Source organism: Anthonomus grandis, chromosome 6 (genome assembly GCF_022605725.1).
Source record: "Anthonomus grandis grandis chromosome 6, icAntGran1.3, whole genome shotgun sequence".
Lineage (NCBI taxonomy): Eukaryota > Metazoa > Arthropoda > Insecta > Coleoptera > Curculionidae > Anthonomus > Anthonomus grandis.
The window spans coordinates 35,331,199-35,359,038 of NC_065551.1; the positions used below are offsets into that span (position 1 = coordinate 35,331,199).

Genomic DNA, 27,840 nt, shown 5'->3' on the forward strand with positions numbered 1-27,840 from the left:
AGTTCTGCTCGGATCCTGTTAAAACCCGGTGTTTTCGTAATCTAGGGGACCCAAATAAGACGCTGGTATACTTAGTTTGATTTCGAAAAAAATCAATTTTTGGTGAAAAAATTCGATACGGGGGGGTATACCCGAAAAATGAAAAATTCCAAACTTTGAAGGTCGATATCTCGGCTTCTGTTGGAGCTATCGGGAAAATTCCAACGGTTTTGTCTTAGTTTCGTCGTTCTAAATCCAACGAGACCATCCGCAAGGTCGTAGCTCTTCTAATAGCTGAGATATGGCATTTTTGATGCCCATTTTTGGCCTCAAAAACGGACGTGGAAAACGACTTTTTCAGGATTTTCAAAGTGCTCTCATTCCCTTAGTTCTGCTCGGATCCTGTTAAAACCCGTTGTTTTCGTAATCTAGGGGACCCAAATAAGACGCTGGTATACTTAGTTTGATTTCGAAAAAAATCAATTTTTGGTGAAAAAATTCGATACGGGGGGGTATACCCGAAAAATGAAAAATTCCAAACTTTGAAGGTCGATATCTCGGCTTCTGTTGGAGCTATCGGGAAAATTCCAACGGTTTTGTCTTAGTTTCGTCGTTCTAAATCCAACGAAACCATCCGCAAGGTCGTAGCTCTTCTAGTAGCTGAGATATGGCATTTTTGATGCCCATTTTTGGCCTCAAAAACGGACGTCGAAAACGACTTTTTCAGGATTTTAAAAGTGCTCTCATTCCCTTAGTTCTGCTCGGATCCTGTTATAACCCGGTGTTTTCGTAATCTAGGGGACCCAAATAAGACGCTGGTATACTTAGTTTGATTTCGAAAAAAATCAATTTTTGGTGAAAAAATTCGATACGGGGGGGTATACTCGAAAAATGAAAAATTCCAAACTTTGAAGGTCGATATCTCGGCTTCTGTTGGAGCTATCGGGAAAATTCCAACGGTTTTGTCTTAGTTTCGTCGTTCTAAATCCAACGAGACCATCCGCAAGGTCGTAGCTCTTCTAGTAGCTGAGATATGGCATTTTTGATGCCCATTTTTGGCCTCAAAAACGGACGTCGAAAACGACTTTTTCAGGATTTTAAAAGTGCTCTCATTCCCTTAGTTCTGCTCGGATCCTGTTATAACCCGGTGTTTTCGTAATCTAGGGGACCCAAATAAGACGCTGGTATACTTAGTTTGATTTCGAAAAAAATCAATTTTTGGTGAAAAAATTCGATACGGGGGGGTATACCCGAAAAATGAAAAATTCCAAACTTTGAAGGTCGATATCTCGGCTTCTGTTGGAGCTATCGGGAAAATTCCAACGGTTTTGTCTTAGTTTCGTCGTTCTAAATCCAACGAGACCATCCGCAAGGTCGTAGCTCTTCTAGTAGCTGAGATATGGCATTTTTGATGCCCATTTTTGGCCTCAAAAACGGACGTGGAAAACGACTTTTTCAGGATTTTCAAAGTGCTCTCATTCCCTTAGTTCTGCTCGGATCCTGTTAAAACCCGGTGTTTTCGTAATCTAGGGGACCCAAATAAGACGCTGGTATACTTAGTTTGATTTCGAAAAAAATCAATTTTTGGTGAAAAAATTCGATACGGGGGGGTATACCCGAAAAATGAAAAATTCCAAACTTTGAAGGTCGATATCTCGGCTTCTGTTGGAGCTATCGGGAAAATTCCAACGGTTTTGTCTTAGTTTCGTCGTTCTAAATCCAACGAGACCATCCGCAAGGTCGTAGCTCTTCTAGTAGCTGAGATATGGCATTTTTGACGCCCATTTTTGGCCTCAAAAACGGACGTCGAAAACGACTTTTTCAGGATTTTAAAAGTGCTCTCATTCCCTTAGTTCTGCTCGGATCCTGTTATAACCCGGTGTTTTCGTAATCTAGGGGACCCAAATAAGACGCTGGTATACTTAGTTTGATTTCGAAAAAAATCAATTTTTGGTGAAAAAATTCGATACGGGGGGGTATACCCGAAAAATGAAAAATTCCAAACTTTAAAGGTCGATATCTCGGCTTCTGCTGGAGCTATCGGGAAAATTCCAACGGTTTTGTCTTAGTTTCGTCGTTCTAAATCCAACGAGACCATCCGCAAGGTCGTAGCTCTTCTAGTAGCTGAGATATGGCATTTTTGACGCCCATTTTTGGCCTCAAAAACGGACGTCGAAAACGACTTTTTCAGGATTTTAAAAGTGCTCTCATTCCCTTAGTTCTGCTCGGATCCTGTTATAACCCGGTGTTTTCGTAATCTAGGGGACCCAAATAAGACGCTGGTATACTTAGTTTGATTTCGAAAAAAATCAATTTTTGGTGAAAAAATTCGATACGGGGGGGTATACCCGAAAAATGAAAAATTCCAAACTTTAAAGGTCGATATCTCGGCTTCTGCTGGAGCTATCGGGAAAATTCCAACGGTTTTGTCTTAGTTTCGTCGTTCTAAATCCAACGAGACCATCCGCAAGGTCGTAGCTCTTCTAGTAGCTGAGATATGGCATTTTTGACGCCCATTTTTGGCCTCAAAAACGGACGTCGAAAACGACTTTTTCAGGATTTTAAAAGTGCTCTCATTCCCTTAGTTCTGCTCGGATCCTGTTATAACCCGGTGTTTTCGTAATCTAGGGGACCCAAATAAGACGCTGGTATACTTAGTTTGATTTCGAAAAAAATCAATTTTTGGTGAAAAAATTCGATACGGGGGGGTATACCCGAAAAATGAAAAATTCCAAACTTTAAAGGTCGATATCTCGGCTTCTGCTGGAGCTATCGGGAAAATTCCAACGGTTTTGTCTTAGTTTCGTCGTTCTAAATCCAACGAGACCATCCGCAAGGTCGTAGCTCTTCTAGTAGCTGAGATATGGCATTTTTGATGCCCATTTTTGGCCTCAAAAACGGACGTCGAAAACGACTTTTTCAGGATTTTAAAAGTGCTCTCATTCCCTTAGTTCTGCTCGGATCCTGTTATAACCCGGTGTTTTCGTAATCTAGGGGACCCAAATAAGACGCTGGTATACTTAGTTTGATTTCGAAAAAAATCAATTTTTGGTGAAAAAATTCGATACGGGGGGGTATACCCGAAAAATGAAAAATTCCAAACTTTAAAGGTCGATATCTCGGCTTCTGCTGGAGCTATCGGGAAAATTCCAACGGTTTTGTCTTAGTTTCGTCGTTCTAAATCCAACGAGACCATCCGCAAGGTCGTAGCTCTTCTAGTAGCTGAGATATGGCATTTTTGACGCCCATTTTTGGCCTCAAAAACGGACGTCGAAAACGACTTTTTCAGGATTTTAAAAGTGCTCTCATTCCCTTAGTTCTGCTCGGATCCTGTTATAACCCGGTGTTTTCGTAATCTAGGGGACCCAAATAAGACGCTGGTATACTTAGTTTGATTTCGAAAAAAATCAATTTTTGGTGAAAAAATTCGATACGGGGGGGTATACCCGAAAAATGAAAAATTCCAAACTTTAAAGGTCGATATCTCGGCTTCTGCTGGAGCTATCGGGAAAATTCCAACGGTTTTGTCTTAGTTTCGTCGTTCTAAATCCAACGAGACCATCCGCAAGGTCGTAGCTCTTCTAGTAGCTGAGATATGGCATTTTTGATGCCCATTTTTGGCCTCAAAAACGGACGTGGAAAACGACTTTTTCAGGATTTTCAAAGTGCTCTCATTCCCTTAGTTCTGCTCGGATCCTGTTAAAACCCGGTGTTTTCGTAATCTAGGGGACCCAAATAAGACGCTGGTATACTTAGTTTGATTTCGAAAAAAATCAATTTTTGGTGAAAAAATTCGATACGGGGGGGTATACCCGAAAAATGAAAAATTCCAAACTTTAAAGGTCGATATCTCGGCTTCTGCTGGAGCTATCGGGAAAATTCCAACGGTTTTGTCTTAGTTTCGTCGTTCTAAATCCAACGAGACCATCCGCAAGGTCGTAGCTCTTCTAGTAGCTGAGATATGGCATTTTTGATGCCCATTTTTGGCCTCAAAAACGGACGTGGAAAACGACTTTTTCAGGATTTTCAAAGTGCTCTCATTCCCTTAGTTCTGCTCGGATCCTGTTAAAACCCGGTGTTTTCGTAATCTAGGGGACCCAAATAAGACGCTGGTATACTTAGTTTGATTTCGAAAAAAATCAATTTTTGGTGAAAAAATTCGATACGGGGGGGGTATACCCGAAAAATGAAAAATTCCAAACTTTGAAGGTCGATATCTCGGCTTCTGTTGGAGCTATCGGGAAAATTCCAACGGTTTTGTCTTAGTTTCGTCGTTCTAAATCCAACGAGACCATCCGCAAGGTCGTAGCTCTTCTAGTAGCTGAGATATGGCATTTTTGATGCCCATTTTTGGCCTCAAAAACGGACGTCGAAAACGACTTTTTCAGGATTTTAAAAGTGCTCTCATTCCCTTAGTTCTGCTCGGATCCTGTTATAACCCGGTGTTTTCGTAATCTAGGGGATCCAAATAAGACGCTGGTATACTTAGTTTGATTTCGAAAAAAATCAATTTTTGGTGAAAAAATTCGAAACGGGGGGGTATACCCGAAAAATGAAAAATTCCAAACTTTAAAGTTCGATATCTCGGCTTCTGCTGGAGCTATCGGGAAAATTCCAACGGTTTTGTCTTAGTTTCGTCGTTCTAAATCCAACGAGACCATCCGCAAGGTCGTAGCTCTTCTAGTAGCTGAGATATGGCATTTTTGACGCCCATTTTTGGCCTCAAAAACGGACGTCGAAAACGACTTTTTCAGGATTTTAAAAGTGCTCTCATTCCCTTAGTTCTGCTCGGATCCTGTTATAACCCGGTGTTTTCGTAATCTAGGGGACTCAAATAAGACGCTGGTATACTTAGTTTGATTTCGAAAAAAATCAATTTTTGGTGAAAAAATTCGATACGGGGGGGTATACCCGAAAAATGAAAAATTCCAAACTTTAAAGGTCGATATCTCGGCTTCTGCTGGAGCTATCGGGAAAATTCCAACGGTTTTGTCTTAGTTTCGTCGTTCTAAATCCAACGAGACCATCCGCAAGGTCGTAGCTCTTCTAGTAGCTGAGATATGGCATTTTTGATGCCCATTTTTGGCCTCAAAAACGGACGTCGAAAACGACTTTTTCAGGATTTTCAAAGTGCTCTCATTCCCTTAGTTCTGCTCGGATCCTGTTATAACCCGGTGTTTTCGTAATCTAGGGGACCCAAATAAGACGCTGGTATACTTAGTTTGATTTCGAAAAAAATCAATTTTTGGTGAAAAAATTCGATACGGGGGGGTATACCCGAAAAATGAAAAATTCCAAACTTTGAAGGTCGATATCTCGGCTTCTGTTGGAGCTATCGGGAAAATTCCAACGGGTTTGTCTTAGTTTCGTCGTTCTAAATCCAACGAGACCATCCGCAAGGTCGTAGCTCTTCTAATAGCTGAGATATGGCATTTTTGATGCCCATTTTTGGCCTCAAAAACGGACGTGGAAAACGACTTTTTCAGGATTTTAAAAGTGCTCTCATTCCCTTAGTTCTGCTCGGATCCTGTTATAACCCGGTGTTTTCGTAATCTAGGGGACCCAAATAAGACGCTGGTATACTTAGTTTGATTTCGAAAAAAATCAATTTTTGGTGAAAAAATTCGATACGGGGGGGTATACCCGAAAAATGAAAAATTCCAAACTTTAAAGGTCGATATCTCGGCTTCTGCTGGAGCTATCGGGAAAATTCCAACGGTTTTGTCTTAGTTTCGTCGTTCTAAATCCAACGAGACCATCCGCAAGGTCGTAGCTCTTCTAGTAGCTGAGATATGGCATTTTTGACGCCCATTTTTGGCCTCAAAAACGGACGTCGAAAACGACTTTTTCAGGATTTTAAAAGTGCTCTCATTCCCTTAGTTCTGCTCGGATCCTGTTATAACCCGGTGTTTTCGTAATCTAGGGGACCCAAATAAGACGCTGGTATACTTAGTTTGATTTCGAAAAAAATCAATTTTTGGTGAAAAAATTCGATACGGGGGGGTATACCCGAAAAATGAAAAATTCCAAACTTTAAAGGTCGATATCTCGGCTTCTGCTGGAGCTATCGGGAAAATTCCAACGGTTTTGTCTTAGTTTCGTCGTTCGAAATCCAACGAGACCATCCGCAAGGTCGTAGCTCTTCTAGTAGCTGAGATATGGCATTTTTGATGCCCATTTTTGGCCTCAAAAACGGACGTCGAAAACGACTTTTTCAGGATTTTCAAAGTGCTCTCATTCCCTTAGTTCTGCTCGGATCCTGTTATAACCCGGTGTTTTCGTAATCTAGGGGACCCAAATAAGACGCTGGTATACTTAGTTTGATTTCGAAAAAAATCAATTTTTGGTGAAAAAATTCGATACGGGGGGGTATACCCGAAAAATGAAAAATTCCAAACTTTGAAGGTCGATATCTCGGCTTCTGTTGGAGCTATCGGGAAAATTCCAACGGTTTTGTCTTAGTTTCGTCGTTCTAAATCCAACGAGACCATCCGCAAGGTCGTAGCTCTTCTAGTAGCTGAGATATGGCATTTTTGATGCCCATTTTTGGCCTCAAAAACGGACGTGGAAAACGACTTTTTCAGGATTTTAAAAGTGCTCTCATTCCCTTAGTTCTGCTCGGATCCTGTTATAACCCGGTGTTTTCGTAATCTAGGGGACCCAAATAAGACGCTGGTATACTTAGTTTGATTTCGAAAAAAATCAATTTTTGGTGAAAAAATTCGATACGGGGGGGTATACCCGAAAAATGAAAAATTCCAAACTTTGAAGGTCGATATCTCGGCTTCTGTTGGAGCTATCGGGAAAATTCCAACGGTTTTGTCTTAGTTTCGTCGTTCTAAATCCAACGAGACCATCCGCAAGGTCGTAGCTCTTCTAGTAGCTGAGATATGGCATTTTTGATGCCCATTTTTGGCCTCAAAAACGGACGTCGAAAACGACTTTTTCAGGATTTTAAAAGTGCTCTCATTCCCTTAGTTCTGCTCGGATCCTGTTATAACCCGGTGTTTTCGTAATCTAGGGGACCCAAATAAGACGCTGGTATACTTAGTTTGATTTCGAAAAAAATCAATTTTTGGTGAAAAAATTCGATACGGGGGGGTATACCCGAAAAATGAAAAATTCCAAACTTTGAAGGTCGATATCTCGGCTTCTGTTGGAGCTATCGGGAAAATTCCAACGGTTTTGTCTTAGTTTCGTCGTTCTAAATCCAACGAGACCATCCGCAAGGTCGTAGCTCTTCTAGTAGCTGAGATATGGCATTTTTGATGCCCATTTTTGGCCTCAAAAACGGACGTCGAAAACGACTTTTTCAGGATTTTAAAAGTGCTCTCATTCCCTTAGTTCTGCTCGGATCCTGTTATAACCCGGTGTTTTCGTAATCTAGGGGACCCAAATAAGACGCTGGTATACTTAGTTTGATTTCGAAAAAAATCAATTTTTGGTGAAAAAATTCGATACGGGGGGGTATACCCGAAAAATGAAAAATTCCAAACTTTGAAGGTCGATATCTCGGCTTCTGTTGGAGCTATCGGGAAAATTCCAACGGTTTTGTCTTAGTTTCGTCGTTCTAAATCCAACGAGACCATCCGCAAGGTCGTAGCTCTTCTAGTAGCTGAGATATGGCATTTTTGATGCCCATTTTTGGCCTCAAAAACGGACGTGGAAAACGACTTTTTCAGGATTTTAAAAGTGCTCTCATTCCCTTAGTTCTGCTCGGATCCTGTTATAACCCGGTGTTTTCGTAATCTAGGGGACCCAAATAAGACGCTGGTATACTTAGTTTGATTTCGAAAAAAATCAATTTTTGGTGAAAAAATTCGATACGGGGGGGTATACCCGAAAAATGAAAAATTCCAAACTTTGAAGGTCGATATCTCGGCTTCTGTTGGAGCTATCGGGAAAATTCCAACGGTTTTGTCTTAGTTTCGTCGTTCTAAATCCAACGAGACCATCCGCAAGGTCGTAGCTCTTCTAGTAGCTGAGATATGGCATTTTTGATGCCCATTTTTGGCCTCAAAAACGGACGTCGAAAACGACTTTTTCAGGATTTTAAAAGTGCTCTCATTCCCTTAGTTCTGCTCGGATCCTGTTATAACCCGGTGTTTTCGTAATCTAGGGGACCCAAATAAGACGCTGGTATACTTAGTTTGATTTCGAAAAAAATCAATTTTTGGTGAAAAAATTCGATACGGGGGGGTATACCCGAAAAATGAAAAATTCCAAACTTTGAAGGTCGATATCTCGGCTTCTGTTGGAGCTATCGGGAAAATTCCAACGGTTTTGTCTTAGTTTCGTCGTTCTAAATCCAACGAGACCATCCGCAAGGTCGTAGCTCTTCTAGTAGCTGAGATATGGCATTTTTGATGCCCATTTTTGGCCTCAAAAACGGACGTCGAAAACGACTTTTTCAGGATTTTAAAAGTGCTCTCATTCCCTTAGTTCTGCTCGGATCCTGTTATAACCCGGTGTTTTCGTAATCTAGGGGACCCAAATAAGACGCTGGTATACTTAGTTTGATTTCGAAAAAAATCAATTTTTGGTGAAAAAATTCGATACGGGGGGGTATACCCGAAAAATGAAAAATTCCAAACTTTGAAGGTCGATATCTCGGCTTCTGTTGGAGCTATCGGGAAAATTCCAACGGTTTTGTCTTAGTTTCGTCGTTCTAAATCCAACGAGACCATCCGCAAGGTCGTAGCTCTTCTAGTAGCTGAGATATGGCATTTTTGATGCCCATTTTTGGCCTCAAAAACGGACGTCGAAAACGACTTTTTCAGGATTTTAAAAGTGCTCTCATTCCCTTAGTTCTGCTCGGATCCTGTTATAACCCGGTGTTTTCGTAATCTAGGGGACCCAAATAAGACGCTGGTATACTTAGTTTGATTTCGAAAAAAATCAATTTTTGGTGAAAAAATTCGATACGGGGGGGTATACCCGAAAAATGAAAAATTCCAAACTTTGAAGGTCGATATCTCGGCTTCTGTTGGAGCTATCGGGAAAATTCCAACGGTTTTGTCTTAGTTTCGTCGTTCTAAATCCAACGAGACCATCCGCAAGGTCGTAGCTCTTCTAGTAGCTGAGATATGGCATTTTTGATGCCCATTTTTGGCCTCAAAAACGGACGTGGAAAACGACTTTTTCAGGATTTTAAAAGTGCTCTCATTCCCTTAGTTCTGCTCGGATCCTGTTATAACCCGGTGTTTTCGTAATCTAGGGGACCCAAATAAGACGCTGGTATACTTAGTTTGATTTCGAAAAAAATCAATTTTTGGTGAAAAAATTCGATACGGGGGGGTATACCCGAAAAATGAAAAATTCCAAACTTTGAAGGTCGATATCTCGGCTTCTGTTGGAGCTATCGGGAAAATTCCAACGGTTTTGTCTTAGTTTCGTCGTTCTAAATCCAACGAGACCATCCGCAAGGTCGTAGCTCTTCTAGTAGCTGAGATATGGCATTTTTGATGCCCATTTTTGGCCTCAAAAACGGACGTCGAAAACGACTTTTTCAGGATTTTAAAAGTGCTCTCATTCCCTTAGTTCTGCTCGGATCCTGTTATAACCCGGTGTTTTCGTAATCTAGGGGACCCAAATAAGACGCTGGTATACTTAGTTTGATTTCGAAAAAAATCAATTTTTGGTGAAAAAATTCGATACGGGGGGGTATACCCGAAAAATGAAAAATTCCAAACTTTGAAGGTCGATATCTCGGCTTCTGTTGGAGCTATCGGGAAAATTCCAACGGTTTTGTCTTAGTTTCGTCGTTCTAAATCCAACGAGACCATCCGCAAGGTCGTAGCTCTTCTAGTAGCTGAGATATGGCATTTTTGATGCCCATTTTTGGCCTCAAAAACGGACGTCGAAAACGACTTTTTCAGGATTTTAAAAGTGCTCTCATTCCCTTAGTTCTGCTCGGATCCTGTTATAACCCGGTGTTTTCGTAATCTAGGGGACCCAAATAAGACGCTGGTATACTTAGTTTGATTTCGAAAAAAATCAATTTTTGGTGAAAAAATTCGATACGGGGGGGTATACCCGAAAAATGAAAAATTCCAAACTTTGAAGGTCGATATCTCGGCTTCTGTTGGAGCTATCGGGAAAATTCCAACGGTTTTGTCTTAGTTTCGTCGTTCTAAATCCAACGAGACCATCCGCAAGGTCGTAGCTCTTCTAGTAGCTGAGATATGGCATTTTTGATGCCCATTTTTGGCCTCAAAAACGGACGTCGAAAACGACTTTTTCAGGATTTTAAAAGTGCTCTCATTCCCTTAGTTCTGCTCGGATCCTGTTATAACCCGGTGTTTTCGTAATCTAGGGGACCCAAATAAGACGCTGGTATACTTAGTTTGATTTCGAAAAAAATCAATTTTTGGTGAAAAAATTCGATACGGGGGGGTATACCCGAAAAATGAAAAATTCCAAACTTTGAAGGTCGATATCTCGGCTTCTGCTGGAGCTATCGGGAAAATTCCAACGGTTTTGTCTTAGTTTCGTCGTTCTAAATCCATCGAGACCATCCGCAAGGTCGTAGCTCTTCTAGTAGCTGAGATATGGCATTTTTAATGCCCATTTTTGGCCTCAAAAACGGACGTGGAAAACGACTTTTTCAGGATTTTAAAAGTGCTCTCATTCCCTTAGTTCTGCTCGGATCCTGTTATAACCCGGTGTTTTCGTAATCTAGGGGACCCAAATAAGACGCTGGTATACTTAGTTTGATTTCGAAAAAAATCAATTTTTGGTGAAAAAATTCGATACGGGGGGGTATACCCGAAAAATGAAAAATTCCAAACTTTGAAGGTCGATATCTCGGCTTCTGTTGGAGCTATCGGGAAAATTCCAACGGTTTTGTCTTAGTTTCGTCGTTCTAAATCCAACGAGACCATCCGCAAGGTCGTAGCTCTTCTAATAGCTGAGATATGGCATTTTTGATGCCCATTTTTGGCCTCAAAAACAGACGTGGAAAACGTCTTTTTCAGGATTTTCAAAGTGCTCTCATTCCCTTAGTTCTGCTCGGATCCTGTTAAAACCCGGTGTTTTCGTAATCTAGGGGACCCAAATAAGACGCTGGTATACTTAGTTTGATTTCGAAAAAAATCAATTTTTGGTGAAAAAATTCGATACGGGGGGGTATACCCGAAAAATGAAAAATTCCAAACTTTGAAGGTCGATATCTCGGCTTCTGTTGGAGCTATCGGGAAAATTCCAACGGTTTTGTCTTAGTTTCGTCGTTCTAAATCCAACGAGACCATCCGCAAGGTCGTAGCTCTGCTAGTAGCTGAGATATGGCATTTTTGATGCCCATTTTTGGCCTCAAAAACGGACGTCGAAAACGACTTTTTCAGGATTTTAAAAGTGGTCTCATTCCCTTAGTTCTGCTCGGATCCTGTTATAACCCGGTGTTTTCGTAATCTAGGGGACCCAAATAAGACGCTGGTATACTTAGTTTGATTTCGAAAAAAATCAATTTTTGGTGAAAAAATTCGATACGGGGGGGTATACCCGAAAAATGAAAAATTCCAAACTTTGAAGGTCGATATCTCGGCTTCTGTTGGAGCTATCGGGAAAATTCCAACGGTTTTGTCTTAGTTTCGTCGTTCTAAATCCAACGAGACCATCCGCAAGGTCGTAGCTCTGCTAGTAGCTGAGATATGGCATTTTTGATGCCCATTTTTGGCCTCAAAAACGGACGTCGAAAACGACTTTTTCAGGATTTTAAAAGTGGTCTCATTCCCTTAGTTCTGCTCGGATCCTGTTATAACCCGGTGTTTTCGTAATCTAGGGGACCCAAATAAGACGCTGGTATACTTAGTTTGATTTCGACAAAAATCAATTTTTGGTGAAAAAATTCGATACGGGGGGGTATACCCGAAAAATGAAAAATTCCAAACTTTGAAGGTCGATATCTCGGCTTCTGTTGGAGCTATCGGGAAAATTCCAACGGTTTTGTCTTAGTTTCGTCGTTCTAAATCCAACGAGACCATCCGCAAGGTCGTAGCTCTTCTAATAGCTGAGATATGGCATTTTTGATGCCCATTTTTGGCCTCAAAAACAGACGTGGAAAACGTCTTTTTCAGGATTTTCAAAGTGCTCTCATTCCCTTAGTTCTGCTCGGATCCTGTTAAAACCCGGTGTTTTCGTAATCTAGGGGACCCAAATAAGACGCTGGTATACTTAGTTTGATTTCGAAAAAAATCAATTTTTGGTGAAAAAATTCGATACGGGGGGGTATACCCGAAAAATGAAAAATTCCAAACTTTGAAGGTCGATATCTCGGCTTCTGTTGGAGCTATCGGGAAAATTCCAACGGTTTTGTCTTAGTTTCGTCGTTCTAAATCCAACGAGACCATCCGCAAGGTCGTAGCTCTGCTAGTAGCTGAGATATGGCATTTTTGATGCCCATTTTTGGCCTCAAAAACGGACGTCGAAAACGACTTTTTCAGGATTTTAAAAGTGGTCTCATTCCCTTAGTTCTGCTCGGATCCTGTTATAACCCGGTGTTTTCGTAATCTAGGGGACCCAAATAAGACGCTGGTATACTTAGTTTGATTTCGACAAAAATCAATTTTTGGTGAAAAAATTCGATACGGGGGGGTATACCCGAAAAATGAAAAATTCCAAACTTTGAAGGTCGATATCTCGGCTTCTGTTGGAGCTATCGGGAAAATTCCAACGGTTTTGTCTTAGTTTCGTCGTTCTAAATCCAACGAGACCATCCGCAAGGTCGTAGCTCTTCTAATAGCTGAGATATGGCATTTTTGATGCCCATTTTTGGCCTCAAAAACAGACGTGGAAAACGTCTTTTTCAGGATTTTCAAAGTGCTCTCATTCCCTTAGTTCTGCTCGGATCCTGTTAAAACCCGGTGTTTTCGTAATCTAGGGGACCCAAATAAGACGCTGGTATACTTAGTTTGATTTCGAAAAAAATCAATTTTTGGTGAAAAAATTCGATACGGGGGGGTATACCCGAAAAATGAAAAATTCCAAACTTTGAAGGTCGATATCTCGGCTTCTGTTGGAGCTATCGGGAAAATTCCAACGGTTTTGTCTTAGTTTCGTCGTTCTAAATCCAACGAGACCATCCGCAAGGTCGTAGCTCTTCTAATAGCTGAGATATGGCATTTTTGATGCCCATTTTTGGCCTCAAAAACGGACGTGGAAAACGACTTTTTCAGGATTTTAAAAGTGCTCTCATTCCCTTAGTTCTGCTCGGATCCTGTTATAACCCGGTGTTTTCGTAATCTAGGGGACCCAAATAAGACGCTGGTATACTTAGTTTGATTTCGAAAAAAATCAATTTTTGGTGAAAAAATTCGATACGGGGGGGTATACCCGAAAAATGAAAAATTCCAAACTTTAAAGGTCGATATCTTGGCTTCTGCTGGAGCTATCGGGAAAATTCCAACGGTTTTGTCTTAGTTTCGTCGTTCTAAATCCAACGAGACCATCCGCAAGGTCGTAGCTCTTCTAGTAGCTGAGATATGGCATTTTTGATGCCCATTTTTGGCCTCAAAAACGGACGTCGAAAACGACTTTTTCAGGATTTTAAAAGTGGTCTCATTCCCTTAGTTCTGCTCGGATCCTGTTATAACCCGGTGTTTTCGTAATCTAGGGGACCCAAATAAGACGCTGGTATACTTAGTTTGATTTCGAAAAAAATCAATTTTTGGTGAAAAAATTCGATACCCGAAAAATGAAAAATTCCAAACTTTGAAGGTCGATATCTCGGCTTCTGTTGGAGCTATCGGGAAAATTCCAACGGTTTTGTCTTAGTTTCGTCGTTCTAAATCCAACGAGACCATCCGCAAGGTCCTAGCTCTTCTAGTAGCTGAGATATGGCATTTTTGATGCCCATTTTTGGCCTCAAAAACGGACGTGGAAAACGACTTTTTCAGGATTTTAAAAGTGCTCTCATTCCCTTAGTTCTGCTCGGATCCTGTTATAACCCGGTGTTTTCGTAATCTAGGTGACCAAAAAATCAATTGTTTTTTTGTTCATATTATCCAATCTAATAACATTTTTTAAATATTTATTGACCCAACAAAAAACCTTTTTTAGTCCATTAAAATAATTACTAAAAACGTAAAACACTCTTGTTCATTAATCGTTAAGACAAATTGAGGCAATCGACGACAACCTCTAAAAAAAGATCCTTCAGAGACTCCATTAAAGCTACACCTTCGTATATCAAAGATGTACTACGAAAATTATATATATATATATACGAACGCGTTCAGCAGACGCGGGCGCGAGTAATTAAATTCTAAAAGCATTAGATTATAATTAATTGAGTAATTAGTTTGAGTTATGTCGGGGGGACGGGAATTTACGTGTGTACGACTAACGATGTAAACGTTTCCTCCTTTTTTTTTTCTATTGGTTGAGTGAGGAGACAGATTGATTGTTTTTGGAATTCGGTTTTTGAGAATATATAGACACTCTTCGCATTTATTCATCAATCATATTTGACAAAAGTATCTCCCGCCACTCTTTTTAAGAGTAAGTGAATGTAATATTTAAAGAACATTACTTACAAAAGATTCACGATAAATATTCTGATAATATTTTAAAATTATAAATCCAAGGAAAATAAATAAATAAAGTTTTGAAACTGAAATTATAATAATTGCATCAGCTGGAATTTAAAAATGTATACTTTAAAAAATGTGTATTTTGTTCGAAAACACCTTGTAAATACGTAATATAATAAGTTACGAGTGAAAAAGTATAGGATAACTTTGAAAAGTTAATGGCAAGAAATGATTTAACCTAATGCCGTAAAATAAAGTTTTAATCGAACTTAAAGGTTGTGTCAACTATATATATTTTTATCCATCTATAATTTTCTTAAAAAGCATAATAATAATAATAATTATTATTATTATTAATATTAGTGTTATTATATGTCCAGTTAATCTTTAAGGGGTGGTATTTTTTAAGTTAGAGGCAAACCTATGGATTATTTGAGATAATTTTTGATCCTTTTCTAAACGAACTGAGATACATTCCAATAGCCTACAAATGTATGTACCTTAAACGTCTATTAATAATACGAAAATAGAGAGGAAAAAAAAGCATAATCGCGACATTCTCGTCGGCATTTGCGGCTCGGGTCGTTGTATAAATATCAAATTTACATACGTACAACGTGACGTATATGTTTTTAATTTAAAAGGCAGAGACTCGGTGTGACAGGCGCTAATTTCGCATGGGGAATTTATGCCCCGTCGACACGCGCCCGAAATTATTTCCTTCTTACCGAGAAATGGGTTCTCTCGATTTTTTTTTGCTCCTCCTGTAAATTTCCCCGTAATTGGACGGGACCGGGATATTTCCGTGCGCCTTTTAATCTCGCGTTTACTTTAAGGTTTTTCGGGACGTATCGTCTAATTAAAAAGGACGCGTTGTCGTGCGGTTTTTCTGTTTTGACGTCTTCATTTCCTCCCGCGGGGGGTTATACGGGCGCACGGGATTCTTTGATGTTGTTGAAAATGTTTGATTTATCATGGTTTCTCTATATTAGTGAGGACAGGCAATGAATTTAAAATTAAGGTCGAAAAATAAGTTAATAATTACTAACTTTTTGCTAAAAAAATTACTAAAAGCTCTGCATCCTATACGGGCAAACGTAACCAACAAATTGATTAAGAATCAGTCAAGAAACTGCTTCAAAATGGCTAACAGAATGGATCACCTATTTAATATAGACAAATATATAAAAACAAATAATCACTTTTTTACGAGGTTATTAAACATCTTTACTTTAAAAAACATGTACAAAATATGCGGTATTTTAAGTCATTTCCAGAAATTTCATATATATTTCCAGATAAATAAAGGCTACTAAAAGGGAGTAATAGGTAATTATGTTAGGGCTTATAAACATAGGTTTTCACATGAAATTAAAAATATGTCAAAAACGGTTACACTTAGGTATAGGACATTATTCTTAAAATATACCTAGAATTTCATGTGGAAGTCAAAAATGTAAAAATATACAGGTTATTCCGTTTAAAATAACGAAGTTGACACCTACTTCCTGTATAACCGGAAACGTCACAACTGTCAAAATATTTTAGTTGTGTGGCCCCCATCGACTGTGCCCCGTTGCCAAATTTTCAAAATTTTTGAATAATTAGTTTTCGAAATATTGATCGCGTCGATTCGTCGTATATTTATAGTTCATAAACTTGTTTTTTTTACTATTTCAAAAATATATAACACTATGGCAAATAACTAAGAATTTTCTAAATTAAATGCATAATTTAATAGTAGGCCATGAATAACAATAAAAGACAAATAAAAAGTTACAAATTAATAACGACGAATGGGGAATTGCATCATTCTTATTTTTTTTGTATTAAAGGAAGATAAAAAGCAAATATATAAATTTAATAAACACTATAACAAAACAACATTTTTACAAGAGATGTTCAAAACGACCACCATCTTCTCTGATACAAAATTGGCACATTTTTGTGACCCTTTGAATAGCATTCAAAATAATAATTTGTCTCCTTCTGAGATTTTGAAATGCTAAATGAATAGTTTTATGAGAATATTGCATGGTCTTTTATACACTTGATCTTGTATATACCCTCATAAAATTATTTATTTATTTAGTAACGGTATCCACCAATTTTACATAATAGTAAGACATAATCAATGTTACCAATTAATTTAAAGAAACCTGTTAATTTAATAAAAAACAATTTATTTGTCATTTTTTTGTTTCTTGTTATAAATAGCCATGGCCTCCCATTAAATTATGAATTTGATGATTTAAATTTCCGTAGGCCGGAGGTATACAACACTATGTGAAAATTGAGTTAAGCACATAGTTTTATGGCATTTTTTATTTATGTTTATTTGGAGGCATAAGACACTATCGTTTATTTTTTATATTAACCCAATTCCATAGAAACACACCATGTGACTTTTTTATACGAACACCAAAAGAAATAATGTTGTATGCCTCAAACTTAATATCCAAAAGCGCATATTTTACTTCGGGGTATACAACGCCAAGTCCACTTGGTGTTAGGTTAGGTTATATTTAGGCCCTGACCTGAACATAGAAAAATTGTATAAAAACTATTTGGAATGGTGTGAGGATAAGATCTAGAAAAGGGACTAGTTGCAAAGAAATGGGTCTACTATGATATTTTCAATAAAGATTTTAATTTGTCATTTAGGGCACCAGAAGTAGATACGTGCGATACGTGCGACCAATTCGTTGCAAAAATCAAGTCCACAACATCAGACTTAGAAAAAGCAGATATTTTGAAAATACAGTTTGATAATCATCAAAAAGAATCAACTACCCGATATGCGCTTAAACATAAGGATATCGAAATCTCAAGAAATAACCCAACATTTAAAGTTTTAACCGTTAACTTACAAAAGCGCCTACCGACCTTTTCAGGATTTTCAAAGTGCTCTCATTCCCTTAGTTCTGCTCGGATTCTGTTATAATCCGGTGTTTTCGTAATCTAGGTGACCCAAATAAGACGCTGGTATACTTAGTTTGATTTCGAAAAAAATCAATTTTTGGTGAAAAAATTCGATACGGGGGGGTATACCCGAAAAATGAAAAGTTCCAAACTTTGAAAGTCGATATCTCGGCTTCTATTGGAGCTTTCGGGAAAATTCCAACGGTTTTGTCTTAGTTTCGTCGTTCTGAATCCAACGAGACCATCCGCAAGGTCGTGGCTCTTTTAATAGCTGAGATATGGTATTTTTGATGCCCATTTTTGGCCTCAAAAACGGACGTGGAAAACGACTTTTTCAGGATTTTCAAAGTGCTCTCATTCCCTTAGTTCTGCTCGGATCCTGTTATAACCCGATGTTTTCGTAATCTAGGTGACCCAAATAAGACGCTGGTATACTTAGTTTGATTTCGAAAAAAATTAATTTTTGGTGAAAAAATTCGATACGGGGGGTATACCCGAAAAATGAAAAGTTCCAAACTTTGAAGGTCGATATCTTGGCTTCTGTTGGAGCTATCGGGAAAATTCCAACAGTTTTGTCTTAGTTTCGTCGTTCTGAATCCAACGAGACCATCCGAAAGATCGTAGCCCTTATAATAGCTGAGATATGGCATTTTTGATGCCCATTTTTGGCCTCAAAAACGGACGTGGAAAACGACTTTTTCAGGATTTTAAAAATGCTCTCATTCCCTTAGTTCTGCTCGGATCCTGTTATAACCCGGTGTTTTCGTAATCTAGGTGACCGAAACAAGACGCTGGTATACTTAGTTTGATTTCGAAAAAAATCAATTTTTGGTGAAAAAATTTGATATATTTTGATATATATTGTATAGACTGTAAATCATACTGAAACTGGATAATATTGATACTTTTAATACCTCTGCATTTAATAAACTTAATTTGATTTTTATAATTCAATATTGATAAATCAGAAAATACGAATTCACGATCAGAGACTTTTGGATCTGGGTACCAATATACCACTATTTATAACATTGATATCCCTAGAAATTAACATTAAGTCTATAATAGAACTTGAGGTTCGTGAAATTCGCGTTGGATTACTTGCATAAGACTAACATTATCCAACAACAAGTCAAACTCATTTTAACATTTTTAGCAAATAGATCGTAACGTATTCTATATTTTACAGGAAGGACTTACAATGACCTGAACCAATATCCGGTTTTCCCATGGGTGCTGACCAACTTCGACTCCAAAGAACTGGACTTAAGTCAACCGAACAACTATAGGGACCTCTCCAAACCGATCGGGGCATTAAATCCTAGCAGAAGGAACTATTTCGAAGACAGGTATTCGTCGTGGGAGCACGAGAGCATACCACCGTTCCATTACGGTACTCACTATTCGACCTCGGCGTTTGTCTATAATTGGCTCATTCGATTGGTAAGTAGAGACTTTTGTGCATGTTATAGAATAGTGAATAGTCCTATCCCAGTCAAAACTACACTAAATTCTTGTTAAGTTTGTACTAAAAACTAAAGCTGATTTTTTAGTATAAATTGGCTAATTGCCCTTTGCTGTTAAAAACTTGTATAATTTTTTTCTAAATATATAATAATAGAAAAAAAGAAACGAAATGTGCTATATTACGTAAGACAAAATCTTATGTGCAAGCATCCTAAAAGCTAAAAAATTACACATTTATAGAACCAATACCTACTTTTAAACTATAAAATTTAAAAAAAAATGAATCATCTACTACAGTTCTTGAATGTATATAAGAAAATATGCTTTAGACATGTATTAGTTAGAAATGTGACAAAAATATTCTTAGGATGTTATTAGTGTTAGATGGTGAAATAAAGGGAGATTCTACAGTTAATCAGAGGTAATATTTCAGTGCAATCACTTAAGAGATTAAAATTTACTTTTATAGTTTCTACTACATTTCACGTCTCCATCACTTAAATTATCTTGAAATAAATTTAGGAATATTTTTCTCTAACTAATTTGAAATTATAAACCCCAATAAATAAATTAGAAAATATAACGGACAACTTAAAAAACTCGGATAACCCAAGCAACACATCATATTATATCATTGTCGTTAAATATAGGTTTATTCAACGATTTTTTAGTAAATTTTGGTGTATTTATCAACCGTATATGGTCAAGGTATATTTATTAAATTGTGGAATATACGTGTATCAAATACGATTCTGTTTACAAAATAGGGAAAAGTTCGGCATTTAAAAAAATTGACACAGGATTTACATATCTGGTTTTCAAATTCGATTATTACACTTCAAATATTCGATGAATTCTTCTGAAAAATTATTGTTTATCGTATACTAAATATTTATATAAAAACTAATTAAATAAAAAAAAAATATTTATTTAATTAAATATTTACTGCAAAAACATTGTTTTTTTATCAACATAACCCTTACCCCCCCACCCACCCCAAACATTTTCCCAGTAAAAAATTATTTTGAAAAATCACTGTTTTTGGTCATTCTATCTAATCTAGTAGCATTGTTTCTGTATTAAATATTTATTAATATACAGATATATAATTATATAAAATTTAAATAAATAAACTGTGTTATTAGATTGGATATTAACGACGAAACCAGCTATTATTCATGAGTATTATTTTGAAAAACAATTATTTTTGACAACAATTTCTTACTGGTAAGTTGTGTGGGGTGGGTGGGGGGGGATAAGGGTTGGGTTAATAAAAAACGATTTTTTTGCAAAAAAATAATTGTCTGAGATAAAAATGCTTTCTAAGAAATTTATAAGTGATAAAAAGATCTATAGTTTTTGTATCTACATTTTTCTCACACAACTTTAAAGTTTTCGAGTTAAACTTCAAAAAACCATATTTTATTTCTTAAAAGAAATCACTATGAAAATCTATTGGTATATTTATCAGCTAAAGGTATATTTCTTAAACTGTAGAATATACGTATATCATATACGATTCTGTCTATACAAGGGAGAACATTCGGCATTTAAAAAATTTACAAGAGATACTGTTAGTCTTTACATTCGATCACGACACTTTAAATATGTAATAAAATGACCCCGATATATACAGGGTGTTTTACAACTTATCCGAAAAATTTTAACCACATATGCGCTGTTACGAAACAAGTTGATTTCTCAAAAAAAAATTTAATAAAAGCCCTACAGATATCGAGATAATAAAATAATACAGTTTAACAGTTCACTTACTTAATAAAAGCTGTTCAAAATTGTTTCCATTCACTCTAATGCAAGCTTGGGAACGTTTAATCCAATTTTGGCGCACTAATTGAAATACACCTCCTTCCTGCTGTTCCTGAAGTCTCAAATTATCGGCAACCACTGTGATTCGGTCACGCAATTGTTCAATATTCTGAACTGAAGTATGGTATACCTCGTTTTTCAAGTGTCCCCATAAAAAGACGTCCAGAGGATTTAGGTCGGGAGACCGTGGAGGTCATGCAATTGGTCCACCTCTTCCGGTCCAGCGTATAACCGCCAATGGCACATTTTCAAGAAGGACCGGCAAATCATTCCGAATACTGGTGACCATCCATCCGATCTGGCAATATGAACGGTCCAATTAGATGTTCATCGACAATACCGGCCCACACGTTTAAAGAAAAACGATGTTGAAAGTTTGTCTGGACCACTGCGTGAGGATTCTCAAACGACCAAATATGTGAATTATGAAGATTGGTTATACCATTACGAGTAAAAATAGCTTAATCGATGGCCAAAATATCAGCTGTAAAACGCACATTTCGAGTATTTTCTTGCAAAAACCACTCACAAAATGTTACTCTTAGGGGATAGACTGTAGGTAGCAACGCCTGGACTCTCTGGACGTGATAAGGGTACAGTTGGACCTCTTGTAATATGCGCCACGCTGTTGCATGTGACACTTCTGGGACCTGTCGGGACCTAACCTCCTTGTGTTTATTCCTGGATTTTCTTCCACAATTTTGTTTTCGTCAGTTGTTTGGTACAACATTTGCTACGATAAATTATTAATGCGTATTCTAATATCACGACGATAAACGCAAAATACAGATATTTATTTTTCAATTTATTATTGAACCCATGGTTTATAACTTTATTTCTGTAGGACTTTTATTACATTTTTTTTTGAGAAATCAACTTGTTTCGTAACAGCACATTTTTCGGATAAGTTGTGAAACACCCTGTATTCCACTGTGCAGAATAACACATACTTTTCATACACTTATTGTAATATAATAGAATATCATACACAGAGAAATCTAGAAAAAATTAGGAAACGCATTAACGTGTATGAAGCACAATAATTATACCAAACAAGGTATCGTCCCTCCAATGCTAAAACCGCGAATGTGCAAATTTGTATCCCCATCTAATATTAAAATGTGCACTAAAAATACACCCTTGTTTTAGAGTTTTGATGTATACATTAGGATTGGTCGTTGTTCGAGCTGCAAATTAAATTTATATTGATTTATAATTTTTTTATTTATTTTCTTTCACAACATTCGTTGTTTAAGGATAATATAAGTGAAAAATTGAAAATTTGCACATTCGTGGTTTTGGCATTGAGGGGACGATTTACAAATAAACAAACCTCAAGAATATAAATTTACTCAAAATTAATCAAGGATTAATAATATAAAATTTTTTTTAGAAAAATGCAACTTATTAAATAATATTTACGATCCATCCCTTATGGATGCCACTGGTAAATATTGTTTTTTTTGTACGTCGAAAAATGCCTTTTAATGCATCAAACACGTCTACAAATTAAAAAAAATATCTACATTAAACGCATTTTATAAACGTCTTTAAATAGTATACAATGTACCATACCTAAACGTATAACTTTTATGCAATAATATGAAATACGTGTAATAAACCTTCTTGTTGAACATATTTACTCACCATATATTATGAGGATATTTGATCCCATACATATCATTGAAGTTTAACCAAAAATGTACACCTGATGTAAACCAAAAATTAACGTTTATTTGACTTATCATGTGTTGCTTGGGATGACCTATCTGCTTTAGTTTTAATATCTAATGTTAATTTTTATTTCAACGATATAATACCTAACGTATATTGGACTTGTTTCAGTTGGATTATTTACAGATAAGAGACCGCATTCTATTACTCCTTACTTCTTGGGTCTGAGATAAGTCTTTATGGCTCAAAACTTCATTTCTTCATAATGGTCTGAACTGCCTAAAAATTGAACTTTTCTCACCTTCTTTTTTCCTCCCTCTAGGAACCCTTCACCACAATGTTCCTGGCCCTACAAGGCGGCAAATTCGACTACCCGAACCGTCTCTTCTCCTCGATCGCCTTATCCTGGAAGAACTGCCAACGAGACACCTCGGACGTCAAAGAGCTCATTCCAGAGTTCTACTTCCTCCCAGAAATGTTCATCAATTCCAACCGCTATCGCTTGGGAACAAACGAGGACGGAAGACCGATAGCGGACGTGGAACTTCCCCCGTGGGCAAACACCCCCGAGGAGTTCGTACGGATCAATCGGATGGCTCTGGAGTCGGAATTCGTGTCTTGTCAATTACACCAGTGGATCGATTTGATTTTTGGATACAAACAAAAAGGACCGGAAGCGGTCAGGGCCACCAACTGCTTCTATTACTTAACGTACGAGGGTAGCGTCGATCTGGATTCGATCCAGGATAAAGTGATGCGGGAGGCGGTGGAGAATCAGATAAGGAACTTCGGACAAACCCCGTCGCAGCTGTTGATGGAACCACATCCACCCAGGAGTTCCGCAATGCATTTGGTAAGCGTTGGTGGAGAAGTTCTGGATAGTTTTTTGCTCCAATTTGTTGCTAGAGATGATTTATGCCTTTGAGGCATTTGAAGTAATTTTTGAATTCTTCCAGGCGTTTGAGTATAGTTTGTTAATGGTTTTCAGGCACAGGTTCAACTGCCAGGAAGAATGTAAAAATTAGCGTAAGTGCCTAATAAGTAAAAAAGTGCCTTCAACTATCTAGACTCTAGAAGAAAAGTGCAAAGTGACTACTCCCATCGATGATTTATTTTTTCCAGGCATTTAAAGTAATTTTTGATTTTTTTCCAGGAATTCAAGTAATTTCTTAGTGATTTCCAGGCACGAGTGCAACTGCCTGAATAAATATAAAAATTAGTTTAAGTGCCTGGAAGGTTGCAAATGGCCTTAAACTGCTTGAGGGAAAAAGTGAACAGTGACTACGTTTTTCAGGCATTTAAAGCGACTTTTGAATTTTTCCAGGTACTTAAGTAGTTTCTTAGTGATTTCCAGGCACGGGTTCCACTGCCTGGAAGAGTACAAAAGCGAATTTAAGTGCCCGAAAAGATGCTTTATGATGCTATGATAGGATGACCTTCCAGAGATGATTAATTTTTTTTTTCAGGCTTTAAAGTCATTTTTGAATTCTTCCAGGCATTTAAATCAACTTTTTATGACATCCAGGCATGGACGTCTGCCACCCGAATGAATACAAAAATTAGTTTGAGTATCTGGAAAGTTAAAGGGTGCCTTTAACTGCCTGGAAGAAAAGTGAAAAGTGACTACATCTTTTAAAGAAGATGTATGTTTTTCAGTCATTTAAAGCCACTTTTTAATTCTTCCAGGTATTTAAGTAATTTTTTTAATAATTTCCAGGCACGGGTGCAACTGCCTGGAAGAATATAAAAATTTGTTTTAGTGCCTGGAAGGTAAAAAAGTACCTTTAACTGTCTGGAAGAAAAGTGAAAAGTGACTACGCTTTCTAGCGAAGTTTTATTATTTTTCAGGCATTTAAAGTCATTTTTAAATTCTTCCAGGCACTTAGATCAACTTTTTATGATATCCAGGCATGGACGTCTACCACCCGAATGAATACAAAAATTAGTTTGAGTATCTGGAAAGTTGAAGGGTGCCTTCAACTGCCTGGAAGAAAAGTGAAAAGTGACTACATCTTTCAGAGAAGATGTATGCTTTTCAGTCATTTAAAGCCACTTTTTAATTCTTCCAGGCACTTAAGTAATTTTTTTAACGATTTCCAGACACGGATGCAACTGCCTGGAAGAATATAAAAATTAGTTTGTGTGCCTGGAAAGTTAGAGAGTGCCTTTAACTGCCTGGAAGAAAAGTGAAAAGTGACTACATCTTTCAGAGAAGATGTATGTTTTTCAGTCATTTAAAGCCACTTTTTAATTCTTCCAGACACTTAAGTAATTTTTTTAATGATTTCCAGACACGGGTGCAACTGCCTGGAAGAATATAAAAATTTGTTTTAGTGCCTGGAAGGTAAAAAAGTACCTTCAACTGTCTGGAAGAAAAGTGAAAAGTGACTACGCTTTCTAGCGAAGTTTTATTATTTTTCAGGCTTTTAAAGTCATTTTTGAATTCTTCCAGGCATTTAAATCAACTTTTTATGATATCCAGGCATGGACGTCTACCACCCGAATTAATATAAAAATTAGTTTGAGTATCTGGAAAGTTGGAGAGTGCCTTCAACTACCTGGAAGAAAAGTGAAAAGTGACTACATCTTTCAGAGAAGATGTATGTTTTTCAGTCATTTAAAGCCACTTTTTAATTCTTCCAGGCACTTAAGTAATTTTTTTTAATGATTTCCAGGCACGGGTGCAACAGCCTGGAAGAGTATAAAAATTAGTTTAAGTGCCTAAAATTTAAAAAAGTCCCTTCAACTGTCTGGAAGAAAAGTGAAAAGTGACTACGCTTTCTAGCGAAGTTTTATTATTTTTCAGGCTTTTAAAGTCATTTTTGAATTCTTCCAGGCATTTAAATCAACTTTTTATGATATCCAGGCATGGACGTCTACCACCCGAATTAATACAAAAATTAGTTTGAGTATCTGGAAAGTTGGAGAGTGCCTTTAACTGCCTGGAAGAAAAGTGAAAAGTGACTACATCTTTCAGAGAAGATGTATGTTTTTCAGTCATTTAAAGCCATTTTTTAATTTTCCAGGCACTTAAGTAATTTTTTTAATGATTTCCAGACACGGGTGCAACTGCCTGGAAGAATATAAAAATTTGTTTTAGTGCCTAAAAGGTAAAAAAGTACCTTTAACTGTCTGGAAGAAAAGTGAAAAGTGACTACATCTTTCAGAGAAGATGTATGTTTTTCAGTCATTTAAAGCCACTTTTTAATTCTTCCAGACACTTAAGTAATTTTTTTAATGATTTCCAGACACGGGTGCAACTGCCTGGAAGAATATAAAAATTTGTTTTAGTGCCTGGAAGGTAAAAAAGTACCTTCAACTGTCTGGAAGAAAAGTGAAAAGTGACTACGCTTTCTAGCGAAGTTTTATTATTTTTCAGGCTTTTAAAGTCATTTTTGAATTCTTCCAGGCATTTAAATCAACTTTTTATGATATCCAGGCATGGACGTCTACCACCCGAATTAATATAAAAATTAGTTTGAGTATCTGGAAAGTTGGAGAGTGCCTTCAACTACCTGGAAGAAAAGTGAAAAGTGACTACATCTTTCAGAGAAGATGTATGTTTTTCAGTCATTTAAAGCCACTTTTTAATTCTTCCAGGCACTTAAGTAATTTTTTTTAATGATTTCCAGGCACGGGTGCAACAGCCTGGAAGAGTATAAAAATTAGTTTAAGTGCCTAAAATTTAAAAAAGTCCCTTCAACTGTCTGGAAGAAAAGTGAAAAGTGACTACGCTTTCTAGCGAAGTTTTATTATTTTTCAGGCTTTTAAAGTCATTTTTGAATTCTTCCAGGCATTTAAATCAACTTTTTATGATATCCAGGCATGGACGTCTACCACCCGAATTAATACAAAAATTAGTTTGAGTATCTGGAAAGTTGGAGAGTGCCTTTAACTGCCTGGAAGAAAAGTGAAAAGTGACTACATCTTTCAGAGAAGATGTATGTTTTTCAGTCATTTAAAGCCATTTTTTAATTTTCCAGGCACTTAAGTAATTTTTTTAATGATTTCCAGACACGGGTGCAACTGCCTGGAAGAATATAAAAATTTGTTTTAGTGCCTGGAAGGTAAAAAAGTACCTTTAACTGTCTGGAAGAAAAGTGAAAAGTGACTACGCTTTCTAGCGAAGTTTTATTATTTTTCAGGCATTTAAAGTCATTTTTGAATTCTTCCAGGCACTTAGATCAACTTTTTATGATATCCAGGCATGGACGTCTACCACCCGAATGAATACAAAAATTAGTTTGAGTATCTGGAAAGTTAAAGGGTGCCTTTAACTGCCTGGAAGAAAAGTGAAAAGTGACTACATCTTTCAGAGAAGATGTATGTTTTTCAGTCATTTAAAGCCACTTTTTAATTCTTTCAGGCACTTAAGTAATTTTTTTAACGATTTCCAGACACGGGTGCAACTGCCTGGAAGAATATAAAAATTTGTTTTAGTGCCTGGAAGGTAAAAAAGTACCTTTAACTGTCTGGAAGAAAAGTGAAAAGTGACTACGCTTTCTAGCGAAGTTTTATTATTTTTCAGGCATTTAAAGTCATTTTTGAATTCTTCCAGGCACTTAGATCAACTTTTTATGATATCCAGGCATGGACGTCTACCAGCTGAATTAATACAAACATTAGTTTGAGTATCTGGAAAGTTGAAGGGTGCCTTCAACTACCTGGAAGAAAAGTGAAAAGTGACTACATCTTTCAGAGAAGATGTATGTTTTTCAGTCATTTAAAGCCACTTTTTAATTCTTCCAGGCACTTAAGTAATTTTTTTAACGATTTCCAGACACGGATGCAACTGCCTGGAAGAATATAAAAATTAGTTTGTGTGCCTGGAAAGTTAGAGAGTGCCTTTAACTGCCTGGAAGAAAAGTGAAAAGTGACTACATCTTTCAGAGAAGATGTATGTTTTTCAGTCATTTAAAGCCACTTTTTAATTCTTCCAGACACTTAAGTAATTTTTTTAATGATTTCCAGACACGGGTGCAACTGCCTGGAAGAATATAAAAATTTGTTTTAGTGCCTGGAAGGTAAAAAAGTACCTTCAACTGTCTGGAAGAAAAGTGAAAAGTGACTACGCTTTCTAGCGAAGTTTTATTATTTTTCAGGCTTTTAAAGTCATTTTTGAATTCTTCCAGGCATTTAAATCAACTTTTTATGATATCCAGGCATGGACGTCTACCACCCGAATTAATATAAAAATTAGTTTGAGTATCTGGAAAGTTGGAGAGTGCCTTCAACTACCTGGAAGAAAAGTGAAAAGTGACTACATCTTTCAGAGAAGATGTATGTTTTTCAGTCATTTAAAGCCACTTTTTAATTCTTCCAGGCACTTAAGTAATTTTTTTTAATGATTTCCAGGCACGGGTGCAACAGCCTGGAAGAGTATAAAAATTAGTTTAAGTGCCTAAAATTTAAAAAAGTCCCTTCAACTGTCTGGAAGAAAAGT

At 37.2% G+C, this 27,840-nt stretch overlaps 1 protein-coding gene across 6 annotated transcripts in view; it reads left to right on the forward strand.

Annotated features, from left to right (window-relative positions):
* LOC126737822 (neurobeachin) overlaps positions 1-27,840 on the forward strand; it is a 529,789-nt gene that overhangs the window by 485,194 nt on the left and 16,755 nt on the right. For all 6 annotated transcript variants that reach the window (XM_050442884.1, XM_050442885.1, XM_050442880.1 and 3 more), the window contains 2 exons: positions 18,619-18,872; positions 22,720-23,250. In XM_050442884.1, the coding sequence (XP_050298841.1) occupies positions 18,619-18,872; positions 22,720-23,250 (785 nt within the window). The remainder of the gene's footprint in view (positions 1-18,618; positions 18,873-22,719; positions 23,251-27,840) is intronic.